Here is a 12,786-nt window from a genome sequence, read left to right on the forward strand (position 1 = left end):
CCATTTATACTCATGGATCCGTCTCTTTTTTATATGCTTATATATATATATATATATATTTTTTTTTTACATATTAATTTTCATTTCTAATTTAAATTTTAATTGTATTTTTGTAAACTTTGACCCCCTGACGAAGGTACGCCGAAACGCGCGTTGGGGTAGCGCCACCCTGGGTCTTCTTGCACACGGTCTTCTCAGGTGAGCTCTGGTTCACCCTGCCCCCCGCTGGTCTTGTGGTCATTTGTGTCTACTCACACTTTGTCCCTCATGCTACTTACTTCTGCAACTTTATCCAGTGGGGATGCAGGAGCTGACCTTGCTCTACCTAATATTGTATTTTACTATTCACATATTCTTTCCATGGGTTGGGCACTGTACCCAGGATTCTTCTTTCCCATGTTAGACATGATTGTACTTTGATCTTTTTATGTTTATTCCGTGTGTACCTTTCTTCCCAGGGTGGCGCTCTGCTTTTTCTCCGCCCTCATCACCTTGTTTCACGGCATCCCATGCATTTATTTATCTCTTTTTGTTATTTTAAATATATGATAATAAAATTTATATATTTTTTGGTAATATGAGCTCTCTTTTCATTTGTTTCTGCTTTTGTAAACTTTAGCCTGGTTCTTCTTTCTTTCTCATTGATGAAGGGCTTTTTTTCTAGCTTCGACTTCAGCCCTGCCTCTAGTAGCCTGTTTTGAACTGTCCTCGCCATGCATTTTGCCCCAGCTCCCGCTTGCCATTCTTTTCGTAGGTCACTTGATGTCATCCCATGGTTATTCTCTGACCTGTTAGAAAGATACATGATGTAATCCCTAGTGAAGGTAAACCTCTTACCAGAGAATGTATTAGTGAGTTATAACCTCCCTTCTGATCCTCTGCTGTTTCTTGTGGGCAACATTCTGCTCTCCAAGTGACACAGAACAGGAAGTCAGTTACTTCTCTATTCATTCCTATGAGACTGACATTGAGGCTCCCATAGGAAACTGGCTTCCTGTCCACACATAAGATGCTGTGTTATTTGGAAAGTCTGATGGTCACGTGACATCTCAATACCGGAGGAAACTGCTTCCGTTTTGTCCCCATTCATTGTCAAGGGCGACAAAACTGAAATGAAAGGAATGCTCCAAAATGTACTCTGTTACTCTCTGCATCCCATGCCAAACAGCAAAACGCTGCTTGCAGCGGTTTTCTGTCCGGTATGGCAACGCAACCAAATGGAACAGAGTGCATTCCGTTCACTTCAGTTTTGTCGCCATTGACAATTAATGGAGACAAAACGGAAGCGTTTACCTCCAGTATTGAGATCCTCTGCCAGATCTCAATACCAGAAAGGAAAAACGCAGATGTGAAAGTAGCCTAAGTGAGATTTGAATGAGGTGGCGGTCATCACGGTCAGAATAGAGCCGTTTCCGCCTTCGGCCAGGCTGTAGTGCTTGACTTTGTTCTTCTGAGCAGCTGTCTTTGAAATTTTAAGGATGAAAGCAACCTGACGCTCGCTGTATCCCTCTGCAAGTGAAGCTAGAATTAAACCCTCCTTCTCCTCACTCAGAACTTTTCTTTTCAACTCTTTTGGCATGGTCTGTAGTCATGTCTTGATCACACTTTTGGGTACTACTAGCACTGCTTTTGCCATCCAGCTGGTTCTATAACAAGAGAATAGTGATGGCAACTGGAGTGGTTTTTATACTATTGCTCGTTAAACAAGATTTGGTGTAGGTGATTACCTAATCGGCACCTCAGTAAGTGGAATGAGGTGTGCCTATAATGGAACTCAACAAACATGGGAATGGAATGGCTGCCATACACGTGGAGATGCTGGTTTAAGAAAAGAATTGGAGTGGTCTCTTAATTTTTTCCAGAGCTGTATTTTATCTTGCATATCCACATGCTTGAAGAGATTCTGTCGCCTCGTTTTAGCCTATAGAGCTGCGGGCATGCATGGCTAGATCGCCGCTAGCATGTCTGCAATATACCTGTCCCATAAAGCTGTGTCCTTTTTATTGTGTTTAAAAAATGATTTTATAGATATGTAAATGAGCCTGGTAAGGGCTGTACTAACCTTCCTGGTGCCCATCCACGCCCCCCTGTGAAGGAGCACCGCCTGCGTCCTCTGAATCTCCTCCTTTCTTCACAGTTAGATTACCGTAATCTCGCGATGTGCGAGCTCGCGCATGTGCAGTGCCGGTATAGTGTTCCTTCCCTGTGCTGGCATTAGCCTCAGGGAAGAAACTGCGCATGCGCGAGCTTGCACATCGTGAGATTTTGGCAATCTAACTGTGAAGAAAGGACGAGATTCGGAGGCCCCGGTCGGTGCTGGACTCCTTCACAGGGGGGCGTGGATGGGCACCAAGAAGGTTAGTACAGCCCCTTGGGCTCCTTACCAGGCTCATTTACATATCTATAAAATCATTTTTTAAACACAATAAAAAGGACACAGTAATAAAAATAATCTGAATATAGACATGTTTAAAGGGCATCTGTCAGCAGATTTGTACCTATGGAACTGTCTGACCTGTTACATGTCACTTGGCAGCTGAAGGCATCTGTGTTGGTCCCATTTTCATATGTGCCCGAATTTCTGAGAAAAAGTATGTTTTAATATATGCAAATGAGCCTCTAGGAGCAACGGGCCAGGCAGACCTGCACGCATCCGCGCCATTCATTTCTACAGAAGTTCCAGGGATAGCTGAGCGCTGTACTAGGCTAGCTCTGGAAGTCCCATAGGAATGAATGGCGTGGCAGTGTGCATGCTCCGTTTATTTGGGGGGGGGGGCGCTTCACAGTGTATGGAACCCCCATTCTCCCGATCACTGTGTGTCATAGCGGCAGGACCCCCACTGATCTAAGAGTTAACACCTTTCCTGTGGATAGGGGATAACTTTATATAAGTAGAATTCCCCTTTAACAGTGAATATAGTGGTGACAGATTCTATTCAAACAACACCAAATGATGAAATTATATATATTAGTTGGGGTCCAATATATATATTTAGGAACTAGTTATGGAGCAATATCATAAGTGTATTTATGTATATCTATTTCCAAAGTAAAAAAAAAAAGGACAGTTAAGGAGCAAAGAGGGACTGTTAGGAAGTATGGTATATATGCATATCTGTGCAAAAATGGTGGTGGGCTGGCCATAGACACGTGATGGAAATCTTCAGCGACACCGGTTATTAAAGTCAAGGAGCCGTCTACAGCGAGAGCTGCTGCTTGGAAAAAGTTCTCAGCTGATTTATGACTAAATGAAATGTTTTATTTGGTTTAATCTTCTATTTAAATGATGATTTTTGATACTGCAGAATCTGCCTATTGACCTGTGAATAAAAAGGTGCCCATACTCCTTCAATAGTTGTTGGCCAAACACTTGTACATCCAGCAGCTATCTCTTCTGACTCCCCCATACACCTACATGCTCGGTGGAGAGAGATGTGAAGGCTGCTGCCAGACACCTCTGGTGGTGGTCTATGTCCCAGAAGAACCCAAACGATTGGGCATTAAAAGTCAACATGCCTGATCCCTTTCTCCCCCGACTTTGATCATTACTGGCTCCTTTCCCGTACCCACAAGCCTGTATACACTCCATCCGCCATGTTCCTATGTTCCCTCTGCACTTAACCATTTATCCTCCCTGCCATGACCACAGTTATGTTCCCATCTGGTGGCGTTTTTCTTTGGCGACTGATGTACATTTTTTTTAAAACCTGAACCTAACCTCATTGTTCTAGTTTGCTCTATGGTTTTCTTACTAAAATGCATTTTTGACATTATTATTGAAATCTCATGAATAGGGATTTGGCCAGTTTCACATGAGCATTTTTGGTTTGGGAAGCAAATGCTAGGTGCATTACCTGCTTCTACTGCACTGTACTCACAGTATTATATCAGTACCGTAGACCTCCAGGCAAGGAACTCACAGCATCGTAAGTCACCATGATCCTATGACTTTGGTTCAGTCCAGGAGATGCAGCCGTCAGTTGGAGTCGAATACACTCGTGTGAAACTGTCCTTTTGTATAAAATAACCAGTGGATCATCCTACAGAGGTGACATCCACCCCAACATCAACAGATGACTAATATGTCAATCCTTGTCACAAATTTACTGCGTACATTCCCCACCGCAGCCCCCATAGTGACTTGTCAGAAGGTGAACAAGGTGTGAACACCTTCCTCCTGCCTCCGAGTTTCCTTTAACCTACACTTACTTTTCACCCTCATGACTTTTCCTTTTGTAGAATCTCATTCTTTGTGTACTTAACTTTACTAATTATGTCAGATGTTGTGGTGCTCGTAGGTTCTTCACTTGGTTTACTTTGTGTTCTTGTTTTTGTTCTCATGCACATCAGCTGGGTTTATGAATAAATTAGTACCAGTCTTTTAAAAGGCATCTGTCAGTAGATTTATACCTATGAAACTGGCTGACCTGTTACATGTGCGCTTGGCAGCTGAAGGCATCTGTGTTGGTCCCATGTTCATATGTGCCTGCATTGCTGAGAAAATGCATGCACATATGCAAATGAGCCTTGAGGAGCAACGGGGGCGTTACCATTACATCTAGAGGCTCTGTTCTCTCTGCAACTGCTGCGCCCTCTCCACTTTGATTGACAGGGCCAGGCAGTGTAAACATCATCACGCCTGGCCCTGTCAATCAAAGTACAGAGGGAGCAGCAGTTGCAGAGAGAGCAGAGCCTCTAGGTGTAATGGTAAAACCCCCGTTGCTCCTAGAGGCTCATTTGCATATAATAAAACATAATTTTTCTCAGCAATGCGGGCACATATGAACATGGGACCAACACAGATGTCATCAGCTGCCAAGTGGACATGTAACAGGTCAGCCAGTGTCGTAGGTACAAATCTGCTGACAGATGCCCTTTAAACCCATCTAGAAGTCATATTCTCTATATGTGTCCCAAGAATTCTCCCATAAAATGGACATTTTCCAGTTTTCCTCTGCTGGTAAGTTATTAAAATTATCACAGGATAGGTGATGAAGGATGGATTCTGGGGGGTCTGCTGGTGACCCTCCGTGATCCTGAGAACGAGGGGTCTCTGAATCTCTTTTCTTAATGGAGCAGTAGTGTGCATGTCCATCCACCGCCCCATTTATTTTTAAAGGGCTCAAGTAGATGGCGCTCCGTCTGACCCATAAAAATGAATGCATCGGTGGACTGACGTGCACACTACTGCTCCCTTCAGAGAGGGGACTCAGAGACCCCTCATTCTCAGGGAAATCCCAGCAGTCGGACTCCTTACAATACGTTATCCACAATCCCATGGTTAGGTGAAGAATCATTTTCCTGGTCTAACCTCTTTGAAGACTTCCCGTATAGTAATTTATCCATAAACCCAGCAGAGCCGTTATTCTGACAAATTGTTGGAAAGTCTAGAAATCTTCTTGTGTCACTACATTGACAGAACGGTGACCAGAACTGGGGGGAAACACAGCCCCACTCCTACCTCCAGGTTGTGTGCGGTATTACATCTCAGCCCCATTCACTTTATTGGAGCTGAGATTCAGCATCGGGCACAACTCATGGACTGTGGGGCTGTTTTGTAGTAAAGCAGACATGTTTTTCTAGTCCTGGATGACCCCTTTAAGCATACTGGTATCATTATGTTATGCTATTGAACTGCTGACTAATCCTGTGACTGGAGCTGCCGGGTAATTATGGAGCCTCCCAGACAAAACACAAGGCAAGAAGCGCTCACGTCTGTTTATTTTCGTTCCTGGCATAGCTGAGGCCCTCATGTACTATCACCCCCGTCCGTGCACAGACTGGGGGTTGTCCTACCCGAGGTGTCAAACACTGAACCTTATTGTATTACGAGCCCTGTAAGAGACCCTTTTATGTAGCTTTTATGCGGCTATACAATCCGTTCATAGAGGGACTAAGTTGAGTGTCTGCAGTTGAAAAGTAACCTGCAGATGTGAGTAATACGGCGTGATCTGTGTGTACGGTGTATAGACTTATCCTTCTCCCGTACCATGTAGATTGTAAGCCTCACGGGCAGGGCCCTCTCTCCTGTAGCTCGTCTTGTTCATGCTTAGTGCAATTGCCTGTATTATGTATGTGCACCCCTTATCATATGTGCAGCGCTATGGAATGAATGGCGCTTTAATAATAATAAATAATAATAATACTATTTTACAGCAGTAATTTGCATGTATTTTTTATTGACGCCTGCATTTGGCTTCAGAGCTATTCTGTTATTTTTGCGGAACATACATACGGATATGGAAAGCCCAGTCATGATCTGTGTGCTTTCTGCATCCGTATGCCCATTTCGCAAAAGGATAGGGCATGTCATATACTTGGCCGCAAAATGCGGATGCAACACGGACAGTGTCTCTATTTTGCAGAAAAGCAAAATACATTCGGCCGTGTGCATGAAGCCTTAATGTGACCGTATAGAAGCCTTTCTGACCAAAGCCTAATACAATTGGGTATGCATATTCTCTTTTATGACACAGGCTCATGATTTCCTTTGCAGATGGGTTCGAGAATTTTTGAACAATGACAACAAGGGCCTGGATGTGCTGGTGGAGTATCTCTCGTTTGCCCAGTGTGCGGTTATGTAAGTATAGACTTTACCTTGCAGGGATATTCATGGGGGAGAAGTTAGAAGGGTTTAGACTTAGGTGTCACAATGAGGAGGCGATCTCTACCCCTTGACCACCGATGATGATCCATTGTACAGTTCTGTCTCCCAGTGCTGAAGTAGAAGCATGTGTTCCCAATAACCGTTCCCACCCTGCACCGCCTTCCATCTGGAGTTTGCAGTTGTCTATGTTTTTGGTCCCAGCTGCTCCAGCCATTGCACATTTTCAGTCTGGAAACCATTCTGCTGCTTTGTAGCTTTGCTTTATCCAGTCCCGTCTGTGCTCCCCGGCCGCTCAAGCTTCTTCTGTATCCCTTTTTGATGTAGGTTTGATTTTGATGGCCTGGAAAACGGGGAGGATGGCTTGGTTGAAAAGTCAAAATCGTGGAGCAGATCCATCGAGGATCTGCAGAATCCCAACGCCCTCCCTGCCCCTTTCACCAACGGCCTCGCTCGCTCTGCCCGCCAGTCTGTGCTCCGGTATGTATTTGTGTGCCAGCTCCTTGTCCCTGCAACTAGCCTGTCAATATGCCGTGTTTGTGACCCCCCCCCCCCCCCTCCATATCTGATCCATTCATGAACATGTGAGCACGTAGCACCTGGAAATAAAAAGGGTCTTTGTCCATTCCACATCCTTAATGGTGGGCAGGTTATATTATTGGCGTCCTCATTGTATTTAGCACTGGTCTGCCTCTTGTGTGCATGGGTCACCATTCACCTCCAACCCAGCCCTAGTCCCCCTGTTGGCAGACCAATAAATAGCGGGATTGAAAGTGGCACATGCACAGTGCTGTCCATCCGGATGGTGAGCAGTGCTCCCCACGTCCCTCCTTCCTTATATAAATTGATCAAAAATATTGTATGCAGATGCTGCAGATTCTTTTTACATCCTAGAACTCCTTTTATTTTTTGGGTGTTACTGCCACAAGAAACCCACCACATTATAATCATGACCTTTCTTCAGGCTGTGCCATCGTTGGAAGCTAAATACCATGAAAATGTTTTAACCAGCACTTCTCTGTAATCTCATTTACTGTTGTAGGCTTGTGCGGCTAGAGAAGGCTGAAACATGTCCTGATGATGGTCGACTAAGCCAAAATCACTTAGTTATTGTCAAATTACTTTCTCCCAATAGCAGCTACAATACATTGCCTGGAAAGAAAGCTTTGAAAAACTCCAGGCTGGTCAGTCAGAAGGACGACGTCCACGTGTGCATCATGTGCCTCCGCGCCATTATGAACTACCAGGTAAGAAAGAATACGCTCTTTATGCCCACGTCTTGTCTTGAGTTGGGCGTCTGGGCTCTGACTTGTCCTCTCTTCCATTTGTTCTAGTATGGCTTCAATCTGGTCATGTCTCATCCTCATGCGGTCAATGAAATCGCTCTGAGCTTGAACAACAAGAATCCCAGGTAACCTGCAGACCACCCGTTTTTTTTTGTTTTTTTTATATTTCAGTCTCCCAGTAACCTGTGCATAAAGGAGAGAATGTTAAGCAGCAGCTGAGACTCTCATTTAGTGAAATGTGCCATAAGCAGTTCCTCCACCAGGAAATGGTGAGCTATGGGACTGGCGCAAAAGACGAGGGATGGGGGGTTGGGTTACTGCACCATTCAAGCTGTGCGCCAGTTTCTCCGCAAGTTCAGAGTACAACATATTCAGACATTAAAACAGTGCCAGGTAGGAGGTTTTTTTTTTGTTTTCCACCACTTTTGTATTCAGAAAAACTCGTTTTGCACAAGTTGTCACTTTGAAGCCCAGGGTTCATTCAGACATGCTGGAATAAATGTCATTGGCAGTGTTGTACTGGGGTGCCTACGGTCCAACAGGACTCATTCTGGGGGCCCAATACTGCTACAGCCAGATGCTACAAAATGATTGATTATAGGGGTCCCTGATTTTGAGAAGGTGGGTCCCTGATTTTGAGAAGGTAGGTCCCTGGGTATAGAGGATGCTGGCTGACCTGCAGCTATACCTAACAGTAATCTCAGCCACCGGGTAGTTTGCTGAATAATCTACCAAGTTTTTACATGAAGGTAGGATGGTTGAGGTGCTGTCTGCTGCTTATCTACATACAGTGCAGTCTACTGTGCCAGGAGGTGAGGGACTAGGGACCAACCGGGGGATTCACCTGTTCCCCTGTGGGCCAGTCTGAGCCTGGTCGTTGGGGCTTCAGAAGAATAGGTAGGCTTCTGTTTGGAAAGAGAAGTGCTTGGCTATCCCTGTCTTGGTGGACCATGTCTTGCCTCTGCTTTATACTTTGTGTCTTCATATCCTGCCCTGAGATTCTCTTTACTCTCCTTTAGGCCATGACTACATGGTGACTTTGACTGTGACACATGTCACACAGCCAAAGATCCCTTTTTCGCAGTGCTACTGTATTTGTATATTGCAGTATAATGAAAGTGCAGATCCGCAAAACACGGACACCGGCCATGTGTGTTCTGCGTTTTGAAGACCGCACATGGCCGGCACTATATAGAAATGCTTTTTCTTGTCCATGGCTGCGGACAAGAATAGGACATATTTGAAACGGATGCGGACCCATTTTGCGGACGTGTGAATGGACCCTAAAGGAAAGATTACTTACTTGCTTTTCAGCGCTGGCTACCCACTCCTTCTCTTCCAGGCCTGCGATGCTCTACTGGACTCCGTCATTGTAAACATCCAGTTTGGATGGTCACATGATTCAAGGAGATCCTGTCTCTGTTGCGGCCAGTGATTGGTTGTGTTGATCTCAAACCAGATGTTTACAGCAAGGGAGCCCAGCGGAGGATTGCAGGTCTGGGGAAGAAGGAATAGGTAAGTAATTTTCCTTTACAGGTTCAGCCAGATGGGTAGGTGGGTGTGTGTATGTGTGTGTGTGTGTGTGTGTGTGTGTGTGGGGGGGGGGGGGGGGTTGCCTCCCGGTTGCACCACACCCCCCCATTCTTGCACAATCCCTTTAAAGGGGTTATCCTATTTCTAAAATATCCCCCCAATTCCCGGGCCTTTCTATGGATTATAGTTACCTGATCCCCGCTGCATTTCCGTATTGCTTGGATCAGAACATCTGGCGATGGGGGGAGCGGTCAACAGCAGGTTGCGACGGGGACGAGCCTCCTTGAGGCTGGTCACTGTGGCAGCCTGCTTTTGGCTGCTCCCCCGAGTTGCCGGATGTTTTGTTCCGAGTGGCGGCCCGGAGCGACGCAGGTGCCGGGAAGCAGGTGAGTATAATCCAGAAAAGGGGCCTGGGCATTGGGGGGATATTTGAGAAATCGGATAACCCCTTTAACTATACACTACGTGCAGAATTATTAGGCAAATGAGTATTTTGACCACATCATCCTCTTTATGCATGTTGTCTTACTCCAAGCTGTATAGGCTCGAAAGCCTACTACCAATTAAGCATATTAGGTGATGTGCATCTCTGTAATGAGAAGGGGTGTGGTCTAATGACATCAACACCCTATATCAGGTGTGCATAATTATTAGGCAACTTCCTTTCCTTTGGCAAAATGGGTCAAAAGAAGGACTTGACAGGCTCAGAAAAGTCAAAAATAGTGAGATATCTTGCAGAGGGATGCAGCACTCTTAAAATTGCAAAGCTTCTGAAGCGTGATCATCGAACAATCAAGCGTTTCATTCAAAATTGAGAAAAGTCAAGCGTGCAGCTGCCAAGATGCCACTTGCCACCAGTTTGGCCATATTTCAGAGCTGCAACATCACTGGAGTGCCCAAAAGCACAAGGTGTGCAATACTCAGAGACATGGCCAAGGTAAGAAAGGCTGAAAGACGACCATCACTGAACAAGACACACAAGCTGAAACGTCAAGACTGGGCCAAGAAATATCTCAAGACTGATTTTTCTAAGGTTTTATGGACTGATGAAATGACAGTGAGTCTTGATGGGCCAGATGGCTGGATTGGTAAAGGGCAGAGAGCTCCAGTCCGACTCAGACGCCAGCAAGGTGGAGGTGGAGTACTGGTTTGGGCTGGTATCATCAAAGATGAGCTTGTGGGGCCTTTTTGGGTTGAGGATGGAGTCAAGCTCAACTCCCAGTCCTACTGCCAGTTTCTGGAAGACACCTTCTTCAAGCAGTGGTACAGGAAGAAGTCTGCAAGGTAAGAAAAACATGATTTTCATGCAGGACAATGCTCCATCACACGCGTCCAAGTACTCCACAACGTGGCTGGCAAGAAAGGGTATAAAAGAAGAAAATCTAATGACATGGCCTCCTTGTTCACCTGATCTGAACCCCATTGAGAACCTGTGGTCCATCATCAAATGTGAGATTTACAAGGAGGGAAAACAGTACACCTCTCTGAACAGTGTCTGGGAGGCTGTGGTTGCTGCTGCACGCAATGTTGATGGTGAACAGATCAAAACACTGACAGAATCCATGGATGGCAGGCTTTTGAGTGTCCTTGCAAAGAAAGGTGGCTATATTGGTCACTGATTTGTTTTTGTTTTGTTTTTGAATGTCAGAAATGTATATTTGTGAATGTTGAGATGTTATATTGGTTTCACTGGTAAAAATAAATAATTGAAATGGGTATATATTTGTTTTTTGTTAAGTTGCCTAATAATTATGTACAGTAATACTCACCTGCACACACAGATATCCCCCTAAAATAGCTAAAACTAAAAACAAACTAAAAACTACTTCCAAAAATATTCAGCTTTGATATTAATGAGTTTTTTGGGTTCATTGAGAACATGGTTGTTGTTCAATAATAAAATTAATCCTCAAAAATACAACTTGCCTAATAATTCTGCACTCCCTGTACTGCACTGTAGTAATACTTGACATTTACTTTTTAGTGCCTTAAAGTATATATATATATATTATTATTATTATTATTATTTTATTTTATTTTTTACTTAGGACTAAAGCACTGGTCTTAGAACTACTGGCGGCGGTGTGTCTTGTCCGAGGAGGTCATGAAATCATCCTCTCTGCTTTTGACAACTTTAAAGAGGTTAGAATAAAGACTCTAAATATTAGAAAGAGGGGTCTTCAGTGTGCTCTGTATGGAGACCCCTAAACACATTTTTAGCAGTTTTATGTCAAAGCTGTTCTGCTTTATATGTTAGTCTGTCATTTCATGCCACATACTGGAGGCTGTTCAGGTGACACTCCTTATGTTAAAACACGTGTGCTCCAAAATTCCCCTCCTTTTATTACCATATTTTTTCTCTTTATCTGAGCTAATCATACATTGGATTGTCTAATGATAACACAAGGCTGTAGTGAATCTCATCCATTCTTTACAGGTCTGTAAGGAGAAGCATCGTTTTGAGAAGCTCATGGAATATTTCAGGAATGAAGATAGCAACATTGATTTCATGGTAAGTGAAGGAGCTATTCTCTGACTTATTGTGATACCAAATCAGTTTAGTTATGAAGCTAATAAACTGTTGTCCCCACAGGTCGCTTGTATGCAATTCATTAACATTGTTGTCCATTCTGTGGAAGACATGAATTTCCGTGTGCATCTTCAATATGAGTTCACCAAGTTGGGCCTTGAAGAATTTCTGGAGGTAAGGACGAAAGTGTATTTTCTGGACGCCCATCAAGAGGACACGGACCCCTCCTGATCTGATGTCAAACTCGGATTTATTATTTCTCAACAGAAATCTAAGCACACAGAGAGTGAGAAGCTTTTGGTTCAGATTCAGGCCTACCTGGACAATGTATTTGATGTTGGGGGTCTACTGGAAGATGCCGAAACCAAGAATGTTGCACTTGAGAAGGTGGAAGAGTTGGAGGAACATTTGTCTCATGTGAGTAAATCGATGCAGGTCGTCTTCTTTTTGATAAAGGACATACCTACCTTAGTGCCCAGTAGTGGAGACTTCTACCGGGTGGAGACATTCACCCATCTGTTATCATTTTTTAATGGAAATATGGACTTGTACACACATACAGTGTTCCTCATCATAAACTTCACTGTGAATTTTCTTAAAGGGAACCTGTCACCATGAAAATGCAAAATAATCTGCAGGTATCATGGTATAGAGCAGGGGGAGCTGAGCAAATATATAGTTTTATGGGAAAAGATTCAATAAAACTTGTAATTCAGATATTTAAATTCCTGCTTCTGGGTTTTGAGGTCAAATAGACAGTCCTATCAGTGACTGACAGCCTTCCTTCTATGACGGTGCATACACATATAGCTGTCAGTCACTAACAGGACCAC

At 44.2% G+C, this 12,786-nt stretch overlaps 1 protein-coding gene across 4 annotated transcripts in view; it reads left to right on the forward strand.

Annotated features, from left to right (window-relative positions):
• The window catches only part of FMNL3 (formin like 3), a 111,380-nt gene that overhangs the window by 82,870 nt on the left and 15,724 nt on the right, over positions 1–12,786 (forward strand). For 3 of the 4 annotated variants that reach the window (XR_006388183.1, XM_044284535.1, XM_044284536.1), the window contains exons 5-12: positions 6,497–6,580; positions 6,932–7,084; positions 7,740–7,851; positions 7,939–8,015; positions 11,472–11,565; positions 11,861–11,935; positions 12,017–12,127; positions 12,221–12,370. Coding sequence is in view for 3 of the 4 variants with exons in the window: in XM_044284535.1 (XP_044140470.1) it covers positions 6,497–6,580; positions 6,932–7,084; positions 7,740–7,851; positions 7,939–8,015; positions 11,472–11,565; positions 11,861–11,935; positions 12,017–12,127; positions 12,221–12,370 (856 nt within the window). In the remaining variant the exon portion in view is untranslated. The remainder of the gene's footprint in view (positions 1–6,496; positions 6,581–6,931; positions 7,085–7,739; positions 7,852–7,938; positions 8,016–11,471; positions 11,566–11,860; positions 11,936–12,016; positions 12,128–12,220; positions 12,371–12,786) is intronic. The other variant, XM_044284537.1, reaches the window with a different exon arrangement.

This window comes from Bufo gargarizans, chromosome 3 (assembly GCF_014858855.1).
Source record: "Bufo gargarizans isolate SCDJY-AF-19 chromosome 3, ASM1485885v1, whole genome shotgun sequence".
Lineage (NCBI taxonomy): Eukaryota > Metazoa > Chordata > Amphibia > Anura > Bufonidae > Bufo > Bufo gargarizans.